The 27,923-nt window shown below is 52.7% G+C and overlaps 1 protein-coding gene across 2 annotated transcripts in view; it reads right to left on the bottom strand.

Annotated features, from left to right (window-relative positions):
• Positions 1–20,642, bottom strand: part of MYRF (myelin regulatory factor) — a 44,156-nt gene extending 23,514 nt beyond the window's left edge. For both annotated transcript variants that reach the window (XM_066551977.1, XM_066551978.1), the window contains exons 1-3: positions 20,535–20,642; positions 3,068–3,155; positions 1,974–2,300 (exon numbers count right to left, since the gene is read on the bottom strand). In XM_066551977.1, coding sequence (XP_066408074.1) covers positions 1,974–2,300; positions 3,068–3,155; positions 20,535–20,580 — 461 coding nt within the window. In that variant the 5' untranslated portion in view covers positions 20,581–20,642. The remainder of the gene's footprint in view (positions 1–1,973; positions 2,301–3,067; positions 3,156–20,534) is intronic.
• Between the last annotated feature and the right edge of the window lie 7,281 nt (positions 20,643–27,923).

The following is a 27,923-nucleotide window of genomic DNA, read 5'->3' as shown; positions in this document are numbered from 1 at the left end:
CCAACATCACCAGGAGCAGGATTCGGCCCTGACTGTGAAACACAATCCAAAAAGAAGTGGGAGCTCCCAGCTGCCTTTTCCAGCACATCCATGTCTAGGGATGGCAGGACCAGGTCATGTGTGGTGGCACAGCAGGGACAGGCAGGGAGACCATGGCACATTCCCATTTTCCATGGGAATTCTTTTCCATTCACCCATTCTACCCCATCAGCTTTATGGATGTGAAGTAATCCAAGACAAATCCCAGTGTTCCTTGGATGAAAGCCAGTAAGAAAGCAAATGAATTTTGGGAAAAGGAGGAAAAGCACAGGACACACTGCTCCAACTCTGGTCCTGACAGCACCCACAATTCCAGCTGGGAACCAGGATACAGGATCTTCCTGGACCAGAGAAGCCCAAGGCCCATTTATTGGATTCTTCATGGGAAGTTGCACACAGCAGGGGCTGAAGAGGGCTGAGGTAGGGTGATCCCAAAAAAGCCCTTGCCATATTTCCCTCATCCTCCACCTTCCCTTGGAGCACCTTTCCATCATTCCCTTTCCATGCCTGGCTGGAGCATCTATTCCCAGCCTTATTTCCAGGCTCCTTGCCATGTGGGATCTGAGTTCATACTGTATTTCCTATGGATTTATCAGGATTTATGCACCAGCAAGCCAATAACCAAAGGGAACAGCACAATTCAAGGAATCCAGGAGGCTGGAAAAGGTGGACACTGCAGAATTCCCACTGGGAGGTAGTGTGGCTGTGCCCAGTCCAAGGGAAGGGTTTGTTGTTATCCACCACATTTTCCCTGAGCACATGACGGGAGGCTTGGGCCAGGAAGTGGACTCCATTATCCTTATGTGTCCCTTCCAGGATATTCCGTGATTCTCCACTGGAAAAAGCCTGGCACAAGGGGGAGAGTAATTCTGGGATGCTGAGGGAATGCTGCCATCAAAGCTGATCCAGTTCAGCTACATCCAAACAAGGTCTCCACCTCTGACAGCAAGGTGTGATCCTTACTCATGACATCCTGCAGAATTCCAGATGCATCCAGAAGAAAAGGACATAGCAAGGCATCACTTCATGCTTTTCATTACCCCTAAGCTCCAGGTATCCTTCTGGGATCACCGCAAGGGAAAACCCCCTGGTCTGGGAATAAAAGAAAGGCAGATTTTTTTCTTTTAGCTTTCTAGGATGTTTTTCCAAGTTCATCCAAAGAGTGAAAGCTGTTGACTGAGTGCTCCCAAATTTGGGAATCCCCACGTTGTGCTTGCTGGCAACACTAGAGGGCACAAGGCAGAGGGAGAAGAACCATCCTGGCCTCACTGTCCTTACATCCATAATCCATCCCATGGGAGAGGGCTGTCCAGAGCTACCACCACCTAAAGATCCAGGCTGGAGCACAGCACCATGGGATGTTACTGATCCCTTCCTTCGATCCCGGAGAGCAGGAACCACATCCTTTCTCTTCTTGGGAATAACTCTCCAGCTGGGTCCATCAGCAATCTCAAAACCTGCCCTTCCTCTTCCCCAGAGCTTGCTGAACAGGACACATCCAGCTCAGATCCATCTTCTCCTTCTCTGGAGCAGAGCATCTACAACAGCAGGCCATGAGAAGAACACCTCCCTGCCCCGTGTAGTGAATTATCCTCTGGAACAGTCATGGCAACATCCCAGAGACTGAGTTCCATCCCAGAGACTGAATTTTGTCTTGTTCCAGTTTATTCTGTGTCTCTTCCTCCTTAAAAATTGCTCCAATGTTCTCCCACCTGAAGACGGTCCAGCAGAGGTATCCAATACTCTACAACAGCGTGGGGGATGATCCCAAAAAAACCTTTTGGGAAGCTTCAGGAGCTCCACTCACCCAAAACCAAGGACTTACCACACAGATCCATGCTGCCAGAGCTCCGTGGGACCCTCCAGGTGCCGCCAGCCTGGAGAAGCCTCCATCCCAGCACCCACCCTTATCCTGCCATCCCATTCCCACTCACCCCGGTGCGTAGGAGGCCTTGGGCTCTGATTTGATTGGAGGCACCACGTTGCTCAGGCAGTGCCCCGCCAGGAAGCCCTTGGGCACCACCATGCCGTTGTTGTTGTTGCAGTTGAGGTGGGCTCCGTAGGCGGCTCCGCAGGGAGTGGCCAGGAGGGGACCATGGCGGATGGGGAGCTGGCTGCTGGCCGCAGGGAGGTGGAGGGCAGGGCTGGGAGAGGGATTGCTCACGCTGCCGACGGAGCCGCCGGGAGGAGCGGGGATGCCGGCGGAGCTGGAGGGCTGGGGGTGGGTGTAGCTGGCGGGAGCAGGGATCTCAGGGAAGCAGCTGAGGGAGAAAACGGGACAACATCAAGGCAACGAGACAGTGAGACTGATGGAAGAGTCCAAAATCCACCCAGGAAGTTCTGAAGCGCCCAGGACAGCAAGCTCAAGGAATGTGTGGCCAGCAGGATGTGCTCACTGTGCTCCAGCTTTACAGACCAGCTATGCCAAAGATCCCCACCCTGCTCCCAGATTCCCTTGGTGCTCTCCAGGTCTACTCCATCCTCCCTCCCAAAGCTGGGGTACACAGGGAGAGCCTTCCTTTCTGCAAACTCATGTAGTCCTGGGGATTTAATCTGAGCTCCCAGTGCTCTGATTAAGGAAAAGTGTTTAAGGTGCCCTGGGGGGTGGATAAAGAGAGGGGAGGAAAAAATGACTGGGAAAACTTGATGGTAAGAAGCCAGGAAGAGACAGGAGAAAGAGCTGGAAATGATAAAGGAGCAAAGATCAATCCAGGAAGATTCTGGAAGGGCAGAGGTGATTCCTAAATGATTCCTCAAATTTTAGGGCTGGAAACTGCTCAACAGGTTTTCAGAGAAGCTGTGGCTGTGCCATCCCTGAAAGTGTTCCAGGACAGGCTGGGCAGAGCTTCGAGTAACCTGGAATAGTGGAAGGTGTTCTGCCCATGGCAGGGGTGGAACCAGATGGGCTTCATCCCTTCTGACCCAAAGGTTCCTTCCCACCCAAACCATTCCAGGATTCTGTGATCTCTCCATGGAAAATCACAAGGAACACCCACCATTCCTACTGCAGAGCAAGGGAAGCACTTACATCTCTGGAGAGTCTTCCTTGCTGATGTACTCTTCCAGGATGCTGGTGTCGATGTTGGATGGTTCCAGAGCTCCATTAATGTCGTGGCCTGGAGGGGAGAGGAGGTGGAAGCATGAGCCAGGAGAAGGACAGGAAAGGGCCTTGGAAACACCACCAGACCCTTATACAGTCAAGGAACTGATCTGAGAATCGTGGAAAAATGGAATGGCTTGGAAGGGCCCTTAAAGATCATTTCATTCCAACCCCATGCCATGGGCAGGGATGACTCACTAGATCAGCAGATCCCCGGGGATTGCCAGCTGTCCATACCCACTGCATCCCAGTGTAAAGCCTCATCCCAGGAGATGGGGCACGTGGGACAAGCCAGGGCGGGGACACAGACACATGGTAGGAACCAGATCCTTTGGGATCGCTTCCAACTCAAGACATTCTATGATTCCCTTTGGACCCTTTGCAGAACACTGGAATTCTCCACCACAACCTGGATCAACTCCCGACCTTCCTCCCTCTCCTCTGCTCCACGGGCAGGCAGTGGATTTCCCTGTCCTTTCTCCAGAGGGCTCCTCCTCTCCTCCCTGCCCTGTTCCAGGGAAGCTGGGCAGGGTTTTGTTGACAGAAAATCCTTCCTTTATCTGTCTCTCCCAAGTGGGAGTCCGGAGGCCGCCGGGGCCGGAGCCAGCCCGCAGTGCCAAAGGCACTGCCAAGAAAGTGGAAGAGAAGATCCAACTCCCCCTGCTCCGATAAGGAAGTCAGTGAAAGACCATCCTGAAAGACCCCACGTGAAAGCCCAGGAGAAGCCCCTGCCCTCCTGGATCCCCCAGGTTCCCGGGAAAGGTCACTTGCTGATCCGCAAAGGCCGGCCCGGGGGGCTCCAGCCCACCCCGGCCAATTGCAGCTCTCCCTCTGCAAATCCCTTTCATACCAAGACAGGCAAATCGGCAGAAATAAATCCAGCTAGGAATTCTGCCAAGCGGACAGGGTGTGCGTGGATACAGGGAGCTCTGCCTTAGAAACCTTGGCTGGAGGGGGGGAAAATCCCAGGGAACCATTCATTTTTGGGACATCTCCGTGGCAGAGCCCAGGGACCTGGGGACAGGGTGAGGGTGTTGCATGTGAACACAGGAGCAGGATGTGAACATCTGGAGCAGGGACACACGATGCTGCTTCCAGGTGAGCACTGAGGTGAGGAGAGGATGGAGCAGGCACAGCCTTTGGGGTCTCCAGTGTGCCAGCACATCCCATATGGAGCTGCAGATTCCCAAGGGAGCACAGGGTTTGCTTCTGTCCCTCCACTGTGGCAGCCACGTCCTGAAGTTCCTGGGATGTGGTAGCTCCACCCTCTTGTCCTTGGAGTCATGGGAGCTCACTCATGCCTAAGGATCTCTGCCATAGCCCACTCCCAACACTTCACCACAAACACATCTCCCAAGGCACCTCTTCAAGCCCTCACAGTCATCCCGTAACATCCCCAAACCCTCCTGCCAGGGATGAGCACTCCAGGAGGGTGGGAATCTTTCCTGTGCACCGTTGCCTCCCTCTTAGCAAAAAAAGCCCTGGACTATAAATCACAGCATGCCTGTGGCAAACACCCGCCCCAAAGGCCATCAGGAAACTTGTCTTCATCCCAAGTTTCGGCACTGGGATCCACGATCAAAGCATTAGAAAGAGCACTTGGCTAATTTTTGTGACTCGGCCTGTCCAAGAAAAGTCCAATCCCAGCAGGTTTCCCTCACACCTCCAAACTCCAGGAGCTCCTCCGTGGTGGAAGAGGAGCCCAGGAACCCTCCAAGATGTGAAGGATGAGAAGCCCTCTATAGACAGCAGGATGTTGTGCTTCCCAATTTTCTGAGGATGCTGACGCCCTGGCACAGGGTGACCAGAGAGGCTGCAGCTGCCCCATCCCTAGAAGTGTTCCAGGCCAGGTTGGATGGGACTTGGACCAACACACTGGAAGGTGTCCCTGCCCATGGCAAGAGAGTACTGGATGAGCTTCACAGTCCTTCCAACTCAAACCATTCCAGGATTCCTTTGCTTCCTCGAAGTCACCTTGGGGAGGGCGAGATAAGCCCAGTGACGCGAGAGGTGCGCCAGGGCTCGGGGGCAGATGTGGCTGCCCACCAGAAATCAAGGACCTTCCTCTGCTCCAGGACAGTGGGATTTGCACAAATCCAGGGATATCAGGGCAGGGACAAGGAATGCCCCACCACCCGGAGCTTCCATGCAGCCGGGCTCTGACCAAAGCCAGCTTAGGTGATTAATTAAAAGCTAATACTGCTCCATAGTCACGAGATCCCAAGGGGACCGGCATTCCCTCCCCCTCCCAAGTGGGGATTAGTGGGAAGCCACCGAGGAGGGAAGCTCAACACCCACATGGCTTTGCATGGGACAGGCTCCCACATCTCATCCCAGCAAAGAAAAATGGAGGAGCCCAGGAAAGCACTGAGCTCATCCCTCCCAAACCTGCCAGGTCCCTACGTCCCGTCCTCCTCCTGTCCCTGGCATTGCCACCCTGCTCTCCCACCATGTCACTGCTCCACTTTCCAACACTTCTCTGGGAAAAGAGCCATGGCAATTCCAAAAACCCCAAGCTCTGCCTGAAGAACAAGAAGTTAAAACCCTCAGCACCCTCCTCGTGAGCGGAGCCGGGCGGGCTGAGGCCCCCGGACGTGTGAGAATGTCAGGAATCCCAATGTTTGGACTGGTTTTCTCTGCCTTCCCCAAACCTTCAAACACGCTCCACATCCCAACGGAGGTGCTTCCCACCCTGCTGCCCCCTCCCTGCCCCTGCTCCAACCAGCTCATCCCTCCTGGTGGCACCTTCCCAGCTGCTTGTCCCAGTTTTGGGTGCTCCCAGAGATGGGCACAGGAGGCTTGGAAAGAGTTAACAGAGCTTGGCCTCTGTGAACTGTCATATTTACAGGTCTGAGGGATTTAACCCGGAATTTTCCTGGAGTGATAGGCTGAGAAGTTTATGGAATTTCTATTTATAACAGTCTCCCCTCCCTCTTCAATTCCTACTCTGTTGCCTGTCTTCAAATCACCCCTAATCCTGCCTGGGTCACCTGGGGGTGGGAGGAAGGGAGAGAGCTGGAGAACTTCATCCTGGGATGCACTAACACGAACCAGATGTGGGAAGCTGGAGATGACAACGAGGTCAGCACTCTGCAGGGGCTGGGGAACATCAGCCAGGGGTGGGGGGACACCGGGGAGGAGGAGGAGAAAGAGCAGGAGAAGAGGCTGTGCCAAGCCCAGAGCTTCCCAGCGCCATTGGAGGCATGTACCAGAGAATTTTCAGGGAAAACTGAGGTGTGGAACAGCCTGGGAGGTGATAAAATACCCAAAATGGTGCGCGGTGGAATAGGATCAGGAAACGCCAGGAGCTTCTGGTTCCATGTGGTCCCTCTCCTAATGGTCCTCCAGCACGTGCTGGAGCATCAGTGGGATGCACGGATGAGCAGGACACAGAGCACGAAGCTCCACCAGGAATGAGCTGGGATGCCACAGCAGTGCCGGCGCTTGGCGAGGCAGAGAGCCCTGGCACTCCCTGGGCCCATCGCGCCTGTGTCCGTGCACCAGGGCTGGGTTGTGCAATCCTGGGGCCAGGCTGCAGCATCGGCACATTCCCGGGGCCCCGCGCCGCTCCTCACCCCCTTCTCCCTCCTGCCGTGTTTATCCTTCGGCCCGGGAGGATTGGCTGCCGGCCTGGCCGCGAGCACCAGGAATCCGGGCCGTGGCAAACAAACCAAACACCGCCTAAGCCCGGGCAGCCATGGGGCCAGCGCTTGGCTTCGGAGCTTCTTCCCATCCTGGACGGCTCTGCCACACAGGCAGGAGCTGCTCCAGCTGGGAATAGCATCCCTCCCGTGCCTGCCACCTCAGCAAACCCAGAGACTTGGGATGCACACCTGGACAAAGCTGCTTCCATAAGGAACAGCAGGATGACGTCTCTACTGCCACATGTGCCCAACCCTGGGCTGCTTCTATCCCTTCTGGTGACCCTGGAGGAGCCCCTGGCTCCCCCTGGATCCCAGCCCAGCATTCCTGCTTAATTAATGCTCTTTATTACCTGACTGGGATGATAACCAGCCCCCAAATGGGGCTCCTGTAACCGGAGCAGGACACGGAGCCAGTGCTCCCACAGCTCCCCAAAGACCACCCCAGAGCAAAGTCCTGGCTGTCCAAGGCATTTCCAGGGGATCCCACACCTTATCTCTGACCCACAGCCCCTCCTCATCCCATTACTGTCATCCTTTGCTCCCCCCAGGAATATCACCCTTGAGCAGTTTCCTTTGGATTAGGACACCTTTGGGATGTATCCCTACACATCCCAACCCAGCCCATGTCCCTTCCCATCACAGACTGTCCCAGGCAATGCTGAGGATCATCCACCCCACCCTGTCCCATACTAGGGACATTCCCAGGAAACCAGCCCATCCCCAAGGACAGCCCTGTCCTTCCAAAGCAAAGGGGCAGCTCCTGCATCCCCTGCTCATACCGGATCAAAAAACCACAAAGTCCAGTTTCCAACTAATTCCACAGCCAAGGATGAGCTCTGGGGATCTATGGGATAAGATCCCAAGGAGAACACCAAACTGACAGGTAAGGATTTGGGGGTTTGTGTGAATTTGGTTGTCATGGAATTAAAATTAATTAATCAAGAGAGCAATGGATACAGGCTTGGAACAGACACATCCCACCAAACCTTCTACGTGGAGGGGCCAGGATTGTTCCCAGTACCTGACCCCTCCTTCCTGGGAGTTCTTGGTGAGCTCCCAGCCCATATCCCAAATTCAACCCCTCTGCATTCCTAGAGAAACTATCCCATGCCAGACAGGGCAGGGTGCTGGGAAAGCAGTGATCAGGAATAGGGATACAGGACAGTGGGATTTATCCAAAGCCTCAGACTGAGGGAGAAAAGAGATTTACATGGGAGATTCAGGAGCAACAACCTGGGTAACAGTGAGCCAGTTCCAGAGGCAAAACACTTGGAATAATGAACTGGCCTGGTGGGAAGTACAACCAAACCCATGGCAGGGGGCTGGAACTGGATGATCTTTAAGGTGCTTTCCCACCCAAACCATTCCAGGATTCCCTAAATACCCAGTGTCCAGAGGCAGCAGCATCTCCCTGTTCCCTGGAAAGCTCTCTCTGCTGCTACATAATCCCACAACTCCTTAGCTAACATCCACAGATAATTATACTTTGCAAAAGCACCTTTGGTTGAGGTGGACAAGGCCCTGGGAAGCACCCCAAACTAAGGGATAAGGAGATAATACCCTCCATTCCCCATTCCCAAGAGGACAAAGTGTTGGTGGGAGACATCCCAAGGCACAGGAAGTGTGAGGAGCCAGAGGAAATGATCCTGCTGTGCCATGGCAGGCCATGGGCATGTTCCTCGGGAAACTGCAGGAAGAGGAGGCAGAAAGGATGATCCTCCCTCCCAAACTTCCCTGAGCCCTCCCTCTGAGCACCTTCTCTCCTCCAACCCGCCTGGAATTTCCCCTCATCTCCCCTCACCAAAGCTGTCCTCCCTCCTGCATCCCTTTCTCCTGGCAGCTCCCCACCCTTGTCCTGGCCTTTCCCCCGCCCTTGCCAGCTGTGAACCTTGGCATGGATGGAGCCATTGTCCTGGGAGAACGGGGGCCGAGGAGGAGGAGGGGAAGGTGTGAGGAGGGACACAGAGGCGCGTTTGTCCCTGTCCCCGCGGCCGTCAATGCCGCGCTTGTCCATTCATGCTCTCCGAGGGCAGGAACAGCGGCTCCATTTGGGAGGCTCCAAGGTGCCTGCCCAGGGGGGCACATTGCCCTGTTTGTTTGGAGACAACGCCTTTATCTCCCTTCCCGGGATGAGGGTGTTGGAGCAGGGACAACAGGACCGCAGGAGGCCACTTCATCTGGCTGTACGAGGCCGGGGCCTCATCCCTAGGGACAACAGGGATGGGGAAAAGCTCCTGAGGATCCCTGCTGCTGAGGTGCCTCACCTGACCTTGTTTTATCCAGACTGCAGCTTTGGGGGGACAGGAGGGACGTTTTCCATAGGATAACATGATGTGGATGAGCTCCTAGACACTGCCGTGGTGGTGAAGGTCCATATCCATATCCCACACCATTCTCTCAGAGAGAATTATTGCCAGAATGGATAAAAAATTAATAATATAATTAGCAGCTACACACCAGTACCAAGAAGAGACTTAATCCAGCTGCCCAGAGCTTTCCCATGTTGGCAATGACCAGGAGAGGGAACGCTCAGGGAGCCACAAGGAGTTGACAAAGTTGATGGCAGATCCTGAGCTGCGATCCTGCTGCTCTCCTAGTTCCAAGCAAAGAACCCAGGGATGCAGTCCCTGGACACTGACCTGGCTGCAGGGCAACACTGTGGCTCTGGAAAGGCTCTCAGGGAATCTGGAGAGCCAGGATGAGCCACGATCAGCCCAACTCTAAGACATTCACACTACACACAGAGGGAACTCGGGGTAACTTAGGATTTTGAGAGGCGCTGCCTCTCTTGGAAACCCCTCCAGCAGCACAAAACAATCCTTAGGGAGGGAGATTAAGAATAGAACAGCACCAGGATACGGGAGCAGAGGCAGCCAAGCATCGCCGGGAACACCGTGTCCAGATCGAACACATCATTCCCTCCCTTCCAACTGGGAGGCACCAAGGTCTGTCCAGGCTGGACAATCTCCAGAGGAGACTGGGAGGAAAAAGCAGACCCGTTTATCTAGATGGGACTTTTTCCAGGGCTTGGGAAGGGCCACCCCAAGTTTTGTGCAACCACCACAGATCTTTCACAAGGAGGAGCATTGGGTCACCAGGGTTTTTCTGCTGCTCACACAGCTGGGACTTTTGCTCCAGAGTTGCCTCCCAAGAAAATCATCACAAGGGGTGTCAAAAGCTTCCCCAGCCACATGGCACAAAGCTCTCAAGGAGGATCCCACCTTTCCCAGGATCTAACATGACCAATAGAAGTGGGACAGGTCCAGGGCTGTAATTTCTGTCTCCATGATCCCATGGCAGGGGGTGGAATTGGATGGTCTTTAAGGTCCCTTCCAAACCAAACTATTCCAGGATTCCACGCAAGTGAACTCACTACTGAAACCCCAAAATTCCCTAGGGACTACTGCCATGCTGGCTATTCCCACATCCACTTTTCACAGGGAACTGAGGTTTCTTTTTTTTTTTTTTAAAAAAAAAACAACCTTTGTTTGCCTTTTCTGACCAACTCTGAGCCATCCTGGAACATATTTCCTACTCCAGGGATTTAGCAAACACTTCCCAGACAATACAGCCGAGATACCAAACGTGCTGCTTGGATCCTGTCCACCCCGCGCGCTCCCTGGGTGTTCCCAGGATCACTTCAAAGCACTGGGCTGGCTGGAGAGCCCCAAATCCAGAGGGAAGGCTCCTGGCACGACACCTGAGGATGTGCCATGGGGAGGAGAGGACCAGGAGGTTGCTTGGGAATGGGTGGGAACGAGTCATGTCCAAATTAAATACCAGGCACAAAGATTTTCCAAGCAGAGACCCCCAGGAAAGGACCAGGGTCAAAACATTCCAAGGGGACCTTCTTGGTCTGCACAACTCCTTGACAGGAGCCAGGCGGGGGTCAGGCTCTGCTCCCAAGGAACGTGGGACAGGACAAAAGGAAATGGCCTCCAATTGCACCAGGGGAGGTTTAGGTTGGATATTAGGGTAAATTCCTTCGTGGAAAGGGTTGTAAAGCACTGGAACAGGCTCCAGTGGTGGAGTTCCCATCCCTGGAGGGATTTAAGATCTTGTGGATGTGGGATAGTGGTGGCCTTGGTAGTGCAACACCAGGGGAATGGTTGGACTGGATGATCCCAGGAGGCTTTTCCAACCTAAATGACTCCACGATTCCATGATCTCTGCTCACATGGGGCGAAAGAAACTCCCAGGATTCCAGGCCTCTTGTTTCTGTTCAATCGCCTCTGCAAGGGATTACACGGATACAAGAAAGGAAGAGGTGGCAAAGCCCTTTTCTCCTGGCAAAACAGGGATGGTGACCTCAATCTCATGGATAAACTCTCTGTGGCAGTGGGGAAAAACCTCCAGAGCTAATCCAGGCTGCAACACAACTGGCAATGAGGGAAAAAGACCTTCACAACACAAGAATGGGGAATGGTTCGACTCCATGATCCTCCAGGGTTTTCCTACTTAAACCTGACTTTTTATGGATTGGAAATCCTGTAAAAATCCCTCTCAGTGATCATTCCTGACCTGTTGCATCCACAGCTGCCCACTGGATGTCCAGAGCCACACTACATGTGCTTAAAAACCAGCAAGTAGGAAAGGTCCCTACCTTGACATTCCACAGCCCCATATCCTGTTGGACTGGGTTGATTTTGTCCAGTTCTTCTTTCCAAGAACACCAACACAACTTCCAGCATCCAAACTCCTCATCCTGGGCTGTGAAAGCTGCTCCCAGCCTGCAAGTCCTCACAGGGCTGTTCCCTGTATCCCTCTGGCTCCTCAACACCGTGAGGTCAGTTTTGGAATATCATTTATCACCCAGCATGTGTTGAGTTGGGAGGTATCATCCAGCGCCACCTTTTCCATGGACAGGGACACCTCCCACAAGTCCAGGTTACTCCAAGCCCTGTCCAATCCAAGCTAGGCCTTCCCTACAGATCGACCTCTCCATTCCAATACCCCTTCCCAAAACCTCAATTAAAACAAGACAGAACAGAGGGGACATGGACAGGGGTAGGATTTCCCTGTCTCCTGGGATTTTGGGATAGATGGGATCTCATCTGGGAAAACCCCATGTCTGTTCAGGAGAGGAGCAGTGACCGCATTATCAGCAAGCAGCCAACTGTAAAAAGGTTTGATGGCCCTTATAAAACTCAGATTTCCAAGTTTTCCTTTACTTAAGCAGGTGTTTCATTCCCAATAAAGTCAAAGCATCCTTTTTAATGCTTCCACGAATCAATGTCCATAAACCCTGGCTAGTCATAACACAGGAGATAAGCCAAGATCCAGCAGGCTGATAAGATGTTTGCTTTCCTGTTTATGTGGATTTTGAGCAATCGGCATTCAGGATTAAAAGTCATAAATTATGTGGATGCCCCAACCTCTGGAAGTGTTCAAGGCCAGGTTAGATGGGGCTTGGAGCAACCTGGGATAGTGGCAGGTGTCCCTGCCCATGAAACAAGATGGGATTTAAGGTCCCTTCCAACCTAAAACCATTCCAGGATTCTATAAATCAATCCAGTTCTTTGGATATCACACCTGAGTCTTCCAAAAATCCTGTTCCATGCCCACCCCACAACCTCTGCACTGTCTCCTCCCCACCAAACTACTTGGGTAGGAAAACCAGAACAATTTGCCACTCCATAGCAAAGTTGGGATGATACCAAAGACTCCATGGGAAAAAAACCAGGGAAAATCAAATCAAATCAAATCAACTCCAGCAAAAATCCTTGTAATGCCTGGCTTTTACACCCAGGCTGAATCCAAGCACTCTGAGTCTGTTTAAAACTAGCCTTGGCTTTTCCAACCAGTTCTCCTCCCCACCACCACAAAACCCAGAGAAACACACAAGTGTTTGCGCTTGGGAACATATGTGGACAGGGAATTCCCCAAGAATTCTGTCCACTCCATTTGCAGCCAGGCCTGGCCATTCTTCCCACCCTTCCCTCTCCCTGTTTGGAGTAACTGCCCCCACGCAGCCAAAGTTCAGTGAGATAAGTGGTGGACCCTGAGTGTCACATTACATTTTCCCTCGGGAAGGAGGCCTTTCCTTCAAATGTGCCTTAAACACACCCCAGGTGCCGTTGGAAGCCAGCCTGGAGTGTGGGATCCTGGGCTGGCCGCATCATCCACCACCACCAAATCAGGGAGAAAATGCCATGGATGGGGGTGGAACTGGATGATCTTTAATGTCCCTTCCAACCCAAAGCATTCCATGATTACATGCCCTGCTGTGCAGGAAGAACGGGGAGAAGGAAGGTCTGTTGGATAAGCAAGGCCATGCCAAGCATGCCAGTCAGTCGGAACAAAAGGATATATCCATGAAAATAAAAGTGAGAGCCGCTGGATAGCCAAGTGTGGTATCCAATCATAGAATCCTGCAGTAGTTTGGGTTGGATGGGACCTTAAAGCTCATCCAAGTTCCATTCCCTGCCATGGGCAGGGACACCTTGCACTAGCCCAGGCTGCTCCAAGCCCTGTCCAACCTCGCCTTGGACACTTCCAGGGATCAATCCACCCTCCACTCCTCAGAGTTCCCATTTACCCTCCACAGCAGCAGGACACCTCCCTTGCTCTCTGCCACTGTCTGTCCATCCCTAGTCCTGGTATCCCTCTGAAATGCCCCGTGTTGACAGTTGTCCCTCCTGAATGACGCTGGAGCATGGGACGGGCACCCAGAACGCACCAGCTCGGCCCCAAAAGCCACGAGACTGTTCCTGTTTGTGTCTCCAGCCACAGCTGCTCCCTTGTCCTCTGGCACGGCACACGCTGGTTAATCATTCCTCAGGCACATTCAGTGTCCCGGGATTCTTATCGGAGAGTGCAAAGTCCAATCAGCAACACCACTGGGAAGAGGCAGGAGGGTTCCCTGGCAAGGGCGGCAAAGCTGTGCCAGAGCAACGCCATCCTCAGGCTGGGATACACGAGAGGGATCCAAGGCATCGGCTGGGAAGTGCCCATGGGTTCACCTGCACCTTCCCAGCTCAGCTCCCAGCTCCAGATCATGGTGTCCTGGAATGGCTTGAGTTGGAAGCAACTATAAGGATCATCCACTCTCTGCCATGGGCAGGGACACCTTCCACTACCTCAGGCTGCTCCAACCCCCAGCCAAGCTGACCTTGGACACTTCTAGAGATGGGGCAGCCAGAGTTTCCCTGGACAACCTGTTCCACCACCCTCACCACCATATCACTCCAGCCATTCCCACCAGGAGGAATCCCTAAGGCCCCTATCCAGAAGAAGGAAAGCAGAGCAGGATCCCATCTCTCTTCCTTGAAATAACCATGCCCAGGAGCCATGTAATTCCCTTTTTCTGGCAGCTGGGATGACTCTGACTCTGGGATGACTCCTGACTGTCCTGGAAGGGTTCTCCCTGGTAAGCATGAGGAAGCAGAGGGAAACTTGTCCATCTGGCATCCCTTGACCAGGATTCCTTTCCCATCTCCCTACAAGCAGCAGCCCTTCCACACCCCATCCCACGCACGGGCTCAGCCAGATCCCTGTGTCACCATTTCCATGCTGGTCACACCTCCAGCATGACTCCTTCCAACCTGGCCCAACTGCCACCTCTTCCTGAAGTTTCTCCCTGTCTGTGCCCGGGCATTGCTCCCAGGGCACCAGCCTATGGAAGGGGCATTACCCAGGACACGGGCAAAGTTCCTCCTCATGGAGCCTCGTGCTGACAACACCTTTCAAATCCCAGCCTGCCCTTTATCAGGCTTTATGGATCCACCCTCTCATGAACAGCTCTCTGGCCTTACTCCACCTGGTCTCTTGCCCTTTTCCCAGGATTAAGGAGTTTTAGGGTCCAGGATAAAGGAGTTTTGGGGAAATGGGAGGGAGAAACACCAGCAAAACCATCACAAGACCATGCCAGCAGTGGCGGCGTTTGGCACCAGCCTTCCCTGAGGAGTGGATGAGGACAAGTCCTTTGGCTGAAGAGACTCCAGGAATCTCCTATTGGGATGGACATGGCAGCTTTCCCCCAGTGTCCAGGAATGCCATCTGGGTGTGGTGATGAGCTCAAGGGAATGTTTTTGTCTCTTCCCTGCTCTGCTCAGGCCCTGGGATTGAGCTGGACTCAGCAGCATCCTCATGTCACCTGCTCCTGTTGAGGGCTGACCAAGCAGGGCAGGCAGGGAAGCTTCACACAGAGGGGAGAGAGAGGAGAACCAGGGAACAATCCCATTGGGAAGAGAGATGGAGAGGCAGAGGGGAAAGCAAGGCAAGCCACAGAAGGCCCAGGGGGTCTGTGCCATTACCTGCTCGGATCCAGCGCATCCTGAGCATGGTGAGAGCCGACGTCAAGCTCCCGCCGTATCCCTGCTCTCTCCCTGTGTCATTATTCCCTGAGCTCAGCTCCTCCAGCTCCCAGGGCTGCTGCTGCCTGCTGGTTTTTCTATTCCCTCCGGGAAGAGTGGGAGGGCCGGGGAGGCAGCCGGGCAGCCGCTGCTCCGCGCTGGGATTTGGGACGGCGAGGGGATTACGCGCAGGGACGGTCATGTGTTAGTGCTGTACCAGCTGCCCCGCGCCCATTCCGGCACGGGCTGGCTCCCGGCTCCCAAAGAACTCCGGGCAAAGCCTCTTACCTTCCACAGCGCCAGCCAGGCCCCGCAGTGACTGTCACCTGCGCCGCCACCTCATCCCCCGGCTGCTCCTCCCGCAGCCAGGAGCCCCCCCAGGCTGGGATCACGCTGGGCTTTTCCAAGGTGTTCTCCCCCTGACACAGCAGCTCCATGTGGGAAAAGCTCTCTCCAGCATCAAGCCTTGGGAATGGATTTGAGGGCAGGCAGAGGGTGATGAGTGAGCAGGAAGCCCCAAAAGAGCTGTTCTCTTAAGGCATTCCATGAAAAGTGATGTTCTGATCCGTGTAATTGCATTTCTATGTCAAGCCCAGGAAACTAAAACACAGGACACCAGGACAGACCCCCCATGCTCCACTGGCCTCTTGCCCTTTCTGCTCCCAGTTTTCCTCAAAGCAACGGGAAGACTTGGAAGCAGTCCCTGGATTCTCATGGATGTGCACTAGCAGGAGTCTGACCATCGAATTCCGTCTCCACTCATTCCCACCACCACCACCAAATCCTCCTTATGGCCCAGCATGGGGGAGGAGGGGCAATCCCAGCTGTCCTGGGGTCACCTCACTGCCTCACCTCCAGTATTCTATATTCCTTCATCCAAGGAAAACAGGGAAATGTTCCAGACCTCTTTCTGCAGGACGACACTTCCTCCTCACAGGCACCAAGTGCTCCATAATCAAAATCACCAGGAGTGTCACCAACACCAGGAACATGCGAACAGGTTGTCCAGAGAGGTTGTGGATGACAGAGGGAGGGTTTAGATGGGATATTGGGAAGAAATCCTTCCCTGGGAAGGTGGCGAGGATTGATTTCCCAGAGAAGCTGTAGCTGCCCCATCTCTGGAATGTCCAAGACCAGGTTGGCTGGGACTTGGAGCAACCTGGGATAGTGGAAGGTGTCCCTGCCCATGTGGGACTGGATGATCCTTAGGGTCCCTTCCCACCCAAACCATTCCAGGATTCCATGATCACATATATCCAAACATTGCCATAGGCAAAACCATCCACTCCTGGTCACTCCAGGCTCAGAGTGCACACACAGCCCAGCAACCCCTGCACGGACACACGGCTGCTCCACGGACAATATTCCCAGTGCTCCAGCCACTTGTGCTCCATGAGTACCTGTGGAGCTGCTGGATAACCTTCATGGAAACCTTTCCCTTCTGCTGAACCAACTCTTGTCTTTCCCAGCTCCACCTCGACCCCAAACCTGCTCAACCTCCAGCGCTCACTCTCCTTTCTCTGCTCCTTTCCCGAATTCCCGCTTCCCAGCCCCCGCCGGCCCCGCTCCGAACATCCTTCCCGCTGTACATTCTTCCCTGAGCTCTTATCTCATAAATTAGCCTGGAGAGGGATCCCAAATAGCTGAGCTGTGGCGTAAGCGTTTCCCTGAGGCAGGGGCGGGCGGGAGCAAGGGAAAGGTTGGGAGCAGGATGCCAGCCAAGGGTCAGACGCTGTCAACTCCCTCCTTTTCTCCTTTGAATCCAAACACAAACGCTCCAGGAACACTCCCAAACCCATGGAAATCTCCTTCCCCTCCCCTGCCAGAACCCCCCAGCATCCAATGCTCGCTGCTCCAGGATTTTTGCCTCAGCTCTCCTCAGCAGGATGGTCCTGGGCACCTCCAAACACATGGATCAGCTGTGCTAACACAAACCACGGAGTTTGGGAAGATTCCTGAGTGGGATCATCCAAGTCCAACTCCTGGCCCTGCATAGGACAACCTCAAAAATTCCACCATGTGCCTGAGGACAACAATCTTCCCAACACAGGAGAAGCCCAGCTTGAGGACACTCAATATGGAAAGGCAGGATTGCATTCCCAGCACCTTCATCCCAGGAAAGCCTGAAGTAATTCCCAACACATCTTTTCCCTCAGAGACTTTTCCCTAGCCCATCCCAAATACCAGAGCAAAGCCTGGGATCCTTCCCATCACTTTTCTGCTTCTCCATCCTCACACACCTCAGATCTCACCTTCAAAGAGCAGACAGCCACATTCCAGGGAAATAAGAATATCTGGGAAAACAAGGATATCCAGGGAAACATGGATATCCATGGAAGTAAACATATCCGGGAAAACAAGGATATCTAGGGACACAAGGATACCCAGGAAAACAAAGGGTACCCAGGAAAACAAAGACGTCCATGGAAATAAATATATCCAGGAAAACAAGGATGCCTAGGAAACAAAAATACACAAGGAAATAAGGATATCCAGGAAAACAAGGATATCCAGGAAAACAAAGGATATCCAGGAAAACAAAGGATACCCAGGAAAACAAGAATAGCCAAGGAAATAAGGAAATCCTGCCCAAGCAAACATCAAGGAAAACTTAGGAAAATCCAGGTCCATCTCTCACAGCTGAGAAAACCGAGGGCACCAGACTTGAGATTTTGGGAGCATTTGCTTCCCAAAACAAGCCTGGCTCTGCAGATGGGACCAGCCAAATTCCAGGATTTGGAATGACCACAGGCACCAGTTCTTCCCCAGCTCCACCAGCACAGCCCCCACTCCCAAAGGTCTCCATGAGGAGCCCAGTTAATCCTTGTCTGACACTGGGACATACCAAGGGCTCAGGGATTCTGCCTAAATTTTCTATGATTGCCTACAGCAGGCTCAGATCCCGGGAAAATCAGAGTCAAGCAGAGGAATGAGAATTCCCAAGTTATTCCAGGCTTCTCAGCCTGCAGGAAGAAATCTCCTCAGGGATGGGATGATCCGTAAGAAGAAGAAAATATTTCACTCCAAGCGAAAAACAGGTTGGAAAATGATTTCCTGATGATGGGAACTCAGTGATAAATTTTAAAGGAATGATGGGATAATTAATTTAGTCCTGTAAATTATTAAATTCTAACAGATCTATTGTTTACCACATTCAAAAACCATTCATTCCTCGGGAGGGCCAGATACCAGAGTAAATCCAACCCCATGCCATGATTTAAGGCCCTGACCTTCACTCCCAAAAAACCAGAGGATCACTCTGGCCTCAGGATTCCTCAGAGCACAACAATTAAACCTGGCACAAGAAGGAAAAACAGAGCAGCAATTCCTGGTGGCAAAACTTTCTTCTCTTCCCTTCTCCCCCTCCAGCTCCGTGTCGGAACAGATGCTCTGGAATAACAGCGGGAAAGGGATCGAGCTGCCCAAACAAAGTCGTGCTCCATGGAATAATTGGCTCAGAGAGGTTTTAAGAAGGATTTTATAGCTGAGGGTAAGAAATATCCTTCAGGCACAGTTTCCTTGATCCTGGATTTTTACAGGGACAGGATGGTTTTGATTCAAGAGAAAAAGAAAGAAGGAGAAGGAGATTAAAAAAGGGAAAAAGGAAGAGGAAAAAGGGAGAAAGGAGGAGGAAAAACGGGGAGAAAAGGAAGAAAAATGAAAGGAGGAAAATAGAGAGGAAAAATCCCAGGATGGCTGAGGTTGTCAGGGATCTCTTGGAGTCATCTTGCTCAAGCAGGATCACCCCCAGCACTCGGAAGGAACAGGAAAACAGTAAAAGAAAGAAATCTCCACGTTATAATAAAGATGCTCTGGGGCGAGGGAGAAATTCCATGTCTCCAGCTGAAGAGACAGAGAGCTGGTCCATAAATAACATTGGGATGCTGAGCCAGAGCTGTGCAGGACTCCTGGGAGGTGCTCAGCACCCCCAGGATGGGAAGTGGGAGAGGAGGATTTAGGAGTTTGGCCCAAGTGAAATCCTAAAACCAAAGGAAACCCCAGAAGGCTGCAGGGAACATGGGCTGGGAGCGGCCGATAAGAACCCTCGTGGTGAGGCTTCCCATCCTTGCTAATCCTGGGGCTCCTGGGAATCTGGGATCATGGCTGGAAATAACAGGGGGTGCTTCTTCCTCTGAAGAAGTGATGCCTTACTGAGAGGACACACGGCTGCCAGGAGAGGGGGAAGCAAGGAGGAAGCAGCTTGAGCTTCCTCATGCCTTCCTGCAACATTCATTTAAAGTTTGAGCTTCCATTTGCTCCCAAGAGCATCTTCTGTTCCCACTTTCCAGGATAAATCTTTCTACCAACCAAAGAATCCACAGGGACACCACTGTCCTGCCCCAGCTGCCTCTGGGGGCTCACTGCACCGTCCCACTGCTCCAAAGGGGATCCCAGCTCCAGAGCTGACCCATGGATCAGGATCCACCCCAGGACCTGTTGGGGCAACAGAGCCTCGCCAGGATGGGCACATTATTCCCTCCATGTGCCAGGGGCTCATCCCAAAGGACACAGCCCGTGGCAACTAAACCTGGGCCTGGCAAGCGACCCACTGGAAAACAAGGGAGGGAAACAAAGCAACGAGGGGGAAAGAGAAGGAACCAGCCACTCCACAAGGAAGAGCGGAGCGTGCCAAGAAGGCCAGAGCAGGGAAGGGAAGATGGAGCCGAGGCAGGAACAACAATGGGATCAGGCTCCCAGCACATCCCAGTTCAGCCATGAGCAACCACATTTCATCCAACAGAGGCCAAGTTCTCTTCCCAACCACTTTTCCACCCTGGTGGGAAGGAGAGTGATCCACAGCCATGCGGTGTCCACAAGGATCCGGAAAAGGTCTGGGATCCATAGGCCAGAGCCACTGCCATGAGCCTGCTCCAAGGATGGTGAGGGACATTCCAAGGTCCTTGCTGGGGTGGCAGTGGGAATCTAAGGCATGGCACAACACAATTCCCAGGCTATCCAGCTTGGCACCCACAGTGTGCGCTGGAGGATGCACAACTATCCCAGGACAGGGATCTGTACCATTCCAGAGCTGGCCAGGCTGGGAGAGCTGGGATTGTTTAGGCTGGAGATGGGAAACCTCCAGGGAGACCTTTGGAGCCCCTTCCAGCGCCTAAAGCGACTCCAGGAGAGCTGGAGAGGGACTTTGACAGAGGGCCTGGAGTGACAGGACAAGGGGGAATGGCTTCCCACCGCAGAGAACAGGGTCAGACGGGATGTTGGGAAGGAATTCCTCCCTGTGAGGGTGCTGAGGCCCCGGGACGGGTTTCCCAGGGAAGCTGTGGCTGCCCCATCCCTGGCAGTGTCCAAGGCCAGGCTGGCCGGGGCTGGGAGCGACCCGGGCTAGCGGGAGGTGTCCGTGCCCATGGCAGGGGGTGGCACTGGATGAGCCTGGAGCTCCCTTCCCTCCCAGCCCATTCCAAGGCTGATCCCGGAGCGGGCCGGCGCTGCCCCCGTTACCTTCAAAGAAGCGCTGCAGAGCCTCCGTCTCGTCCACCACCTCCATGGCTGGGCCATGCACGGGCCGGCCCCGGCTCAGTCCGTGCGGCTGCAGGGGGGCATCGCCCCGGCCCGGGCGGCCCCGCCGCGACCCCCGAGCCCCGTCCGAGCCCCGTGCGAGCGCCGCTCTCAGCGCCGGGCTCCCGCTGCCCAGCGCGGCCGCCCGATGCCCATCGGCGTCCGCCGAGCGCTGCCCCGGACTCCTGGGGCTGCTGCGGCCGCTCCTCCCTCCTTCCCCGCTTCCCTCCCTCTTTCCCCCTGTGCCTGCCCTTCCCCGCCCGCTGCTCCTCCTCCGCCCCGCACCGCGATCGGGGCACCCCCGCCGGGAGGCTTCGGCGACGCCGCCGAGTCGCGAGGTTGCCGAAAGTCGCCTAAAAACACTCGCCAGGCACCGGGAGGAACCTGCGAACCGAAAAATCCGATCAGGGAGCGCTAAAAAGCGGCCACAAGCTGCCAAAAAACAGCCCCAAGTCACAAGCCACTGAAGTCCCAAAAGCAGCCATCAAAACCCAGCCACTAAAGCCTCAAAACCCAGCAACTAAAGCCCCCAAAAAACCGGCCACTAAAGCCCCCAAAAAACCGGCCACTAAAGCCCCCAAAAAACCGGCCACTAAAGCCCCAAAAACCAGCCACTAAAGGCCCAAAACCCAGCCACTAAAGCCCCTAAAAAAGCCAGGCACTAAAGCCCCCAAAAACCAGCCACTAAAACTCCTCAAAAACCAGCCACTGAGCCCCAAAACCCCAGCCACTAAAGCCCCCAAAAGCCAGCCACTAAAGCCCCAAAAACCAGCTACTAAAGCCCCCCAAAACCCAGCCACTAAAGCCCCCCCAAAACCAGCCACTAAAGCCCCCAAAATCGGCCACTACAGCCCAAAAATCCAGCCACTAAAGCCCCCAAAAACTAGTCACTAAAGCCCCCCAAAACCAGCCACTAAAGCCCCTCAAAACCAGCCACTAAAGCCCCAAAAACGGGCTACCAGTGCCCCCAAAACTAGCCACTAAAGACCCCCAAAACCAGCCACTAAAGCCCCCAAAAACCAGCCACTAAAGCCCCAAAACACAGCCAGTAAAGCCCCCCAAAACTGGCCACTAAAGCCCCAAAATCCGGCCACTAAACCCCCAAGTCACAAGTCACTAAAGCCCCAAAAACCAGCCAGTAAAGCCCCCAAACCCAGCCACTAAAGCCCCCAAAACCCAGCCACTAAAGCCCCTCAAAACCCAGCCACTAAAGCCCCAAAAACCAGCCACTAAAGCCCCCAAAATCGGCCACGAAAGCCCCAAAAACCAACCACTAAAGCCCCCAAAATCTAGCCACTAAAGCCCCTCAAAATCCAGCCACTAAAGCCCCTCAAAATCCAGCCACTAAAGCCCCTCAAAATCCAGCCACTAAAGCCCCCAAAACGCCAGCCACTAAAGCTCCCAAAACCCAGCCACGAAAGCCCCAAAAACCAGCCACTAAAGCCCCCAAAATCCATCCACTAAAGCCCCAAAACCCGATCCCTAAAGCCCCAAAACCCAGCCAATAAGCCCCCAAAACCCAGCCAATAAGCCCCCCAAAAACTAGCCACTAAAGACCCAAAACCCCAGCTACTAAAGGCCCCCAAAACGGGCCACTAAAGCTCCCAAAACCCAGCCACTAAAGCCCCAAAAACCACCCACTAAAGGCCCAAAAACCAGCCACTAAAGCCCCTAAAAAAGCCAGCCACTAAAGCCCCAAAACCCGGCTAATAGTGCCTCCAAAACCAGCCACTAAAGCCCCCCAAAATCAGCTACTACAGGCCCAAAACCCAGCCACAAAACTCCCCAAAATCCAGCCACTAAAGCCCCCAAAATCGGCCACTACAGCCCAAAAATCCAGCCACTAAAGCCCCCAAAAACTAGTCACTAAAGCCCCCCAAAACCAGCCACTAAAGCCCCTCAAAACCAGCCACTAAAGCCCCAAAAACGGGCTACCAGTGCCCCCAAAACTAGCCACTAAAGACCCCCAAAACCAGCCACTAAAGCCCCAAAACACAGCCAGTAAAGCCCCCCAAAACTGGCCACTAAAGCCCCAAAATCCGGCCACTAAACCCCCAAGTCACAAGTCACTAAAGCCCCAAAAACCAGCCAGTAAAGCCCCAAAAACCCACCCACTAAAGCCCTCAAAAACCAGCCACTAAAGCCCCCAAAACCCAACCACTAAAGCCCCTCAAAATCCAGCCACTAAAGCCCCTCAAAATCCAGCCACTAAAGCCCCCAAAACCCAGCCACTAAAGCCCCAAAAACCAGCCACTAAAGCCCCAAAAACCAGCCACTAAAGCCCCCAAAATCGGCCACGAAAGCCCCAAAAACCAACCACTAAAGCCCCCAAAACCCAACCACTAAAGCCCCTCAAAATCCAGCCACTAAAGCCCCCAAAATCTAGCCACTAAAGCCCCTCAAAACCCAGCCACTAAAGCCCCCAAAACCCAGCCACTAAAGCCCCAAAAACCAGCCACTAAAGCCCCAAAAACCAGCCACTAAAGCCCCAAAAACCAGCCACTAAAGCCCCCAAAATCTAGCCACTAAAGCCCCTCAAAACCCAGCCACTAAAGCCCCCAAAACCCAGCCACTAAAGCCCCAAAAACCAGCCACTAAAGCCCCAAAAACCAGCCACTAAAGCCCCAAAAACCAGCCACTAAAGCCCCCAAAATCGGCCACGAAAGACCCAAAAACCAACCACTAAAGCCCCCAAAAATTAGTCACTAAAGCCCCCCAAAATCCAGCCACTAAAGCCCCAAAACCCGATCCCTAAAGCCCCAAAACCCAGCCAATAAGCCCCCCAAAAACTAGTCAGTAAAGACCCAAAACCCCAACTGCTAAAGGCCCCCAAAACTGGCCACTAAAGCTCCCAAAACCCAGCCACTAAAGCCCCAAAAACCACCCACTAAAGGCCCAAAAACCAGCCACTAAAGCCCCCAAAAAACAGCCCCTAAAGCCCCCCAAACCCAGCCACTAAAGCCCCAAAAACGGGCTACTAGTTCCCCCAAAACCAGCCCCCAAAGCCCCCAAAAACCGGCCACTAAAGCCCCAAAACACAGCCAGTAAAGCCCCCCAAAACTGGCCATGAAAGCCCCAAAAACCAGCCACTAAACCCCAAGTCACAAGCCACTAAAGCCCCAAAAACCAGCCAGTAAAGCCCCCAAAACCCATTCACTATAGCCCCCAAAACCCATTCACTATAGCCCCCAAAACCCAGCCCCTAGAGCCCCCAAAACCAGTCGCTAAAGCCCCCCAAAACCCAGCCACTAAAGCCTCCAAAACCCAGCCACTAAAGCCCCCAAAAACCCAGCCACTAAAGCATCAAAACTCTGTACAGAAAGCACCAAAAAGAGAAGCAAAAATCACCAGAAAACAAAACAAAAAAGCAGGCACAAGCTTCCAGAATTTGTCCACCAAACTGCAAAAATAGCCACAAAGAACTAAAATTTGCCCACAAGGCACCAAAACCCCTCACAAAAACAGTAAAATTTGTGCACTAAGTGCCAAAATCCGTCACAAAGCACCAATCCTCCCTCACAAAGCACCAAAATTTGTGCACAAAGCACCAAAATCCCTCTCAAAACACCAAAATCTGCCACAAAGCAAAGCCACAAGGCACCAAAAAAATCAGTCAAAAGCTGCCAAAATCCAGCCACAACCCACTGGAAAAAAGCATTGACAAAGCACCAAAATCCAGCCACAAAGCACTAAGAAAAAAAAGAGCTCCAAGCCACCAAAAATGCAGCCACAAGCTACCAAAATCTGTCCATAAACCACAAAACCATCAAAAAATCCAGCCACAATGTACCAAAATCTGTTCACAGAGCACAAAAAACACTCACAAAGCACCAAAATTTGTGCACAAAAGCACCAAAATCTCGCACCAAAGGCACCAAAAAAAAACCAAACACAAAAACCTCAAAAAACAAAACCAAAAAAAACCAGCCAGAAGTCCCCAAAATCTGGCCAGAAATCACTGAAAAACACCCTCAAAACATCAAAATCTCTCCCCAAAGCACCCAAATCTGTCCCCAAAGTCATAAAGTGCCAAAAAAGAGCCACAAACCATCAAAAATCCAGCCACAAATGGCCAAAATCTATCCAGAAACTACGAAAACTCAGCCACAAAACACTGAACCCGCCACAAATTACAAAAATGCAGCCACAAACCAGCAAACCTGTTCATAAAACCAGCCCTGAGGCACAAAATCCAACCACAAACCACCAAAATCCTCCTAGAAATTCCAAAACCAGCCACAAATCACCGGAATCTTGTTTTTAAAAAAGACACAAATCACTGAAATCCCGGCACAAATTACAAAACCAGGAAATCCCCAAAATCCAGCCTCACGTTCCAGCCACAGGCCACAAAACCAACTGCAAATCATCAAAATCCAGCTGCAGATCACCCTAAAACAGCCCCAAATTATCAAAATCCAACCTCAAATCACTGAAATCCAGCCCCAAATCACCCTAAACACCAAATCCAGCCCTAAGCCATCAAAATCCAGTCACAAGTCAGCCTAAACCAGCCCCAAACAGAAAATCCAGCCCTAAATCATCAAAATCCAGTCACAAATCCAGCCCCAAATCACTAGAATACAGCCTTAAATCCACCAAAAATTAGCCCTCAAATCACACAAATCCAGTTCCAAATCAAACTAAACCAGCCCCAAATCACCCTAACACCATCAAACCAGCCCTAAACACCAAATTCAGCTGCAATTCACCCAAATCCAGCCCCAAGCACCAAATCCAGCCCCATATCACCCTAAACCAACCCTAAACACCAAGTTCAGCTGCAAATCACCCAAATTCAGCCCCACGTTACCCTAAACCAGCCCCAAACACCAAATCCAGCTGCAAATCACCCTAAACTGGCACCAAGCACCAAATTCAGCCCTGCAGCATCAAAATCCAGCTGCACAGCACCAAAATCCATCCTCAAATCACCCTAATTCAGCCCAAATCACCAAATCCAGCCCTAAGTCATCCTAATCCAGCCCCAAATCATCCACATTCAGCCCCAATTCACCCTAAACCATCCCCAAGCACCAAATTCAGCCCTGTAGCATCAAAACCCAGCTGCACACCACCAAAATCCATCCTCAAATCACCCTAATTCAGCCCCAACCAGCAAATCCAGCCCTAAATCAACCAAATCCGGCCCCAAACCACGCAAATCCAGCTCCAAGTCACCTTAAACCAGCCCCAAACACCAAATCCAGCTGCAAATCACCCTAAACCATCCCCAAGCACCAAATTCAGCCCTGCAGCATCAAAATCCAGCTGCACACCACCAAAATCCATCCTCAAATCACCCTAAATCAGCCCCAACCAGCAAATCCAGCCCTAAATCATCCAAATCCAGCCCCAAATCATCCACATTCAGCCCCAACTCACCCTAAACCAGCACCAAGCACCAAATTTAGCCCTGCAGCCTCAAGACCCAGCTGCACAGCACCAAAATCCATCCTCTAATCACCCTAAATCAGCTCCAACCAGCAAATCCAGCCCCAGATCTCCCTAAACCAGCCCCAAGCACCAAATCCAGCCCCAAATCACCCAAATCCAGCTGGAAATCATCCAAATCCAGCCCCATATCACCCAAATCCAGCTGGAAATCATCCGAATCCAGCTGGAAATCAACCAAATCCAGCCCCAGATCTCCCTAAACCAGCCCCAAGCACCAAATCCAGCCCCATGTTACCCTAAACCAGCCCCAAACACCAAATCCAGCTGCAAATCACCCTAAACCATCCCCAAGCACCAAATTCAGCCCTGCAGCATCAAAATCCAGCTGCACACCACCAAAATCCAACCTCAAATCACCCTAATTCAGCCCCAACCAGCAAATCCAGCCCTAAATCATCCAAATCCAGCCCCAAATCATCCACATTCAGCCCCAACTCATCCTAAACCAGCACCAAGCACCAAATTTAGCCCTGCAGCATCAAGACCCAGCTGCACAGCACCAAAATCCATCCTCTAATCACCCTAAATCAGCTCCAACCAGCAAATCCAGCCCCAGATCTCCCTAAACCAGCCCCAAGCACCAAATCCAGCCCCAAACCACCCAAATCCAGCTGGAAATCATCCGAATCCAGCTGGAAATCAACCAAATCCAGCCCCAGATCTCCCTAAACCAGCCCCAAGCACCAAATCCAGCCCCAGATCTCCCTAAACCAGCCCCAAGCACCAAATCCAGCCCCAAATCACCCAAATCCAGCTGGAAATCATCCAAATCCAGCCCCAAACCACCCAAACCCAGCCCCAAAACCCCCCCCAGACCCCAACCCCTGCCCCCTCAGGGGAAGGCCCAGCTGTGGTTTGTTCTCCCCAGATGTTCCCACAATCCCCAATAACCCCCCCCCCCAAACACACTCACCCCTCCCACCCCATAATGACTCCAATCAAATAAATAAGGGCCCGCTGGGAATAATGTCCATGAAGTTCCGAGTTCTCGGAGCGCCGGGGCCCTGCCAGCCCCAAACTGTGGGGCCTTTCTGCTGCAGGCCAGCCAGGGCACAATGAGGGATTGTCCAGCCCCACATCCCAATTGAGAAGGGCAGATTCTCCGGGATATATAAATATATTTATCCCGCTCCCACAGCTGTGCAGTGACCAATTCTTCTCCCGGGAGAGGAGGGGGATTGAGGATTGGGGACAGTAATGGGTCTATTATTTCGGGATGGAGAGAAGGAGCCCTTTTTTCTCCTCTCTCTCCACATTAAGACAATTGTTATTCCCTGCTCCCCTTGTTCCTGCTCTCAGCCCCCCGTTTCGGGCACAAGCTGCGTGGGAAGGAAAGGAAATTAAGGGAAAATGGATTTTTCCCGGGAAGCCAAGCGCCAGCCCAGCCTAAACCCTGCTAGATATTGGTCTGTAATATTTTACTTAAATAAAGACTAAACCCAGCACTAAAGTCAAAATTGGATTGGATGATCCTTGGGGGCCTTTTTCAACTCAGGATATTGAATCCTAGAATGCATGATTCTGTCATTTAGGATCCTGGGATCCATGGAATCATTTCCCATACTCTTATGGATTCATAAAATCATCATTTGATTTGTAGAATCACATTCCATCACTCTGTGATTTAGAATCCCAGAATCCTGGCATGGCTTGCCTTCGGAGTGAACTTAAAGCTCATCCATGGAATTCTTCAGCTGGGAATAGCCCCAGGCCATGAGAACCTGCTTTACCATTCCAGAGCCATGTCCCTGTGTCCCTCACCCTGTAGGACACTGGGAAAACCCCATTTGGGACTCACCTTCCTTGCAGAAAGATCCCAGCATCCAAAGGGCAGATTTCCACACCATTCTGACTGATATATCCAACATAATTGAA

The sequence above is a fragment of the Molothrus aeneus genome, chromosome 6 (assembly GCF_037042795.1).
Source record: "Molothrus aeneus isolate 106 chromosome 6, BPBGC_Maene_1.0, whole genome shotgun sequence".
In the NCBI taxonomy this organism is placed as follows: domain Eukaryota; kingdom Metazoa; phylum Chordata; class Aves; order Passeriformes; family Icteridae; genus Molothrus; species Molothrus aeneus.
This window is presented reverse-complemented; position numbering and strand designations above follow the sequence as displayed.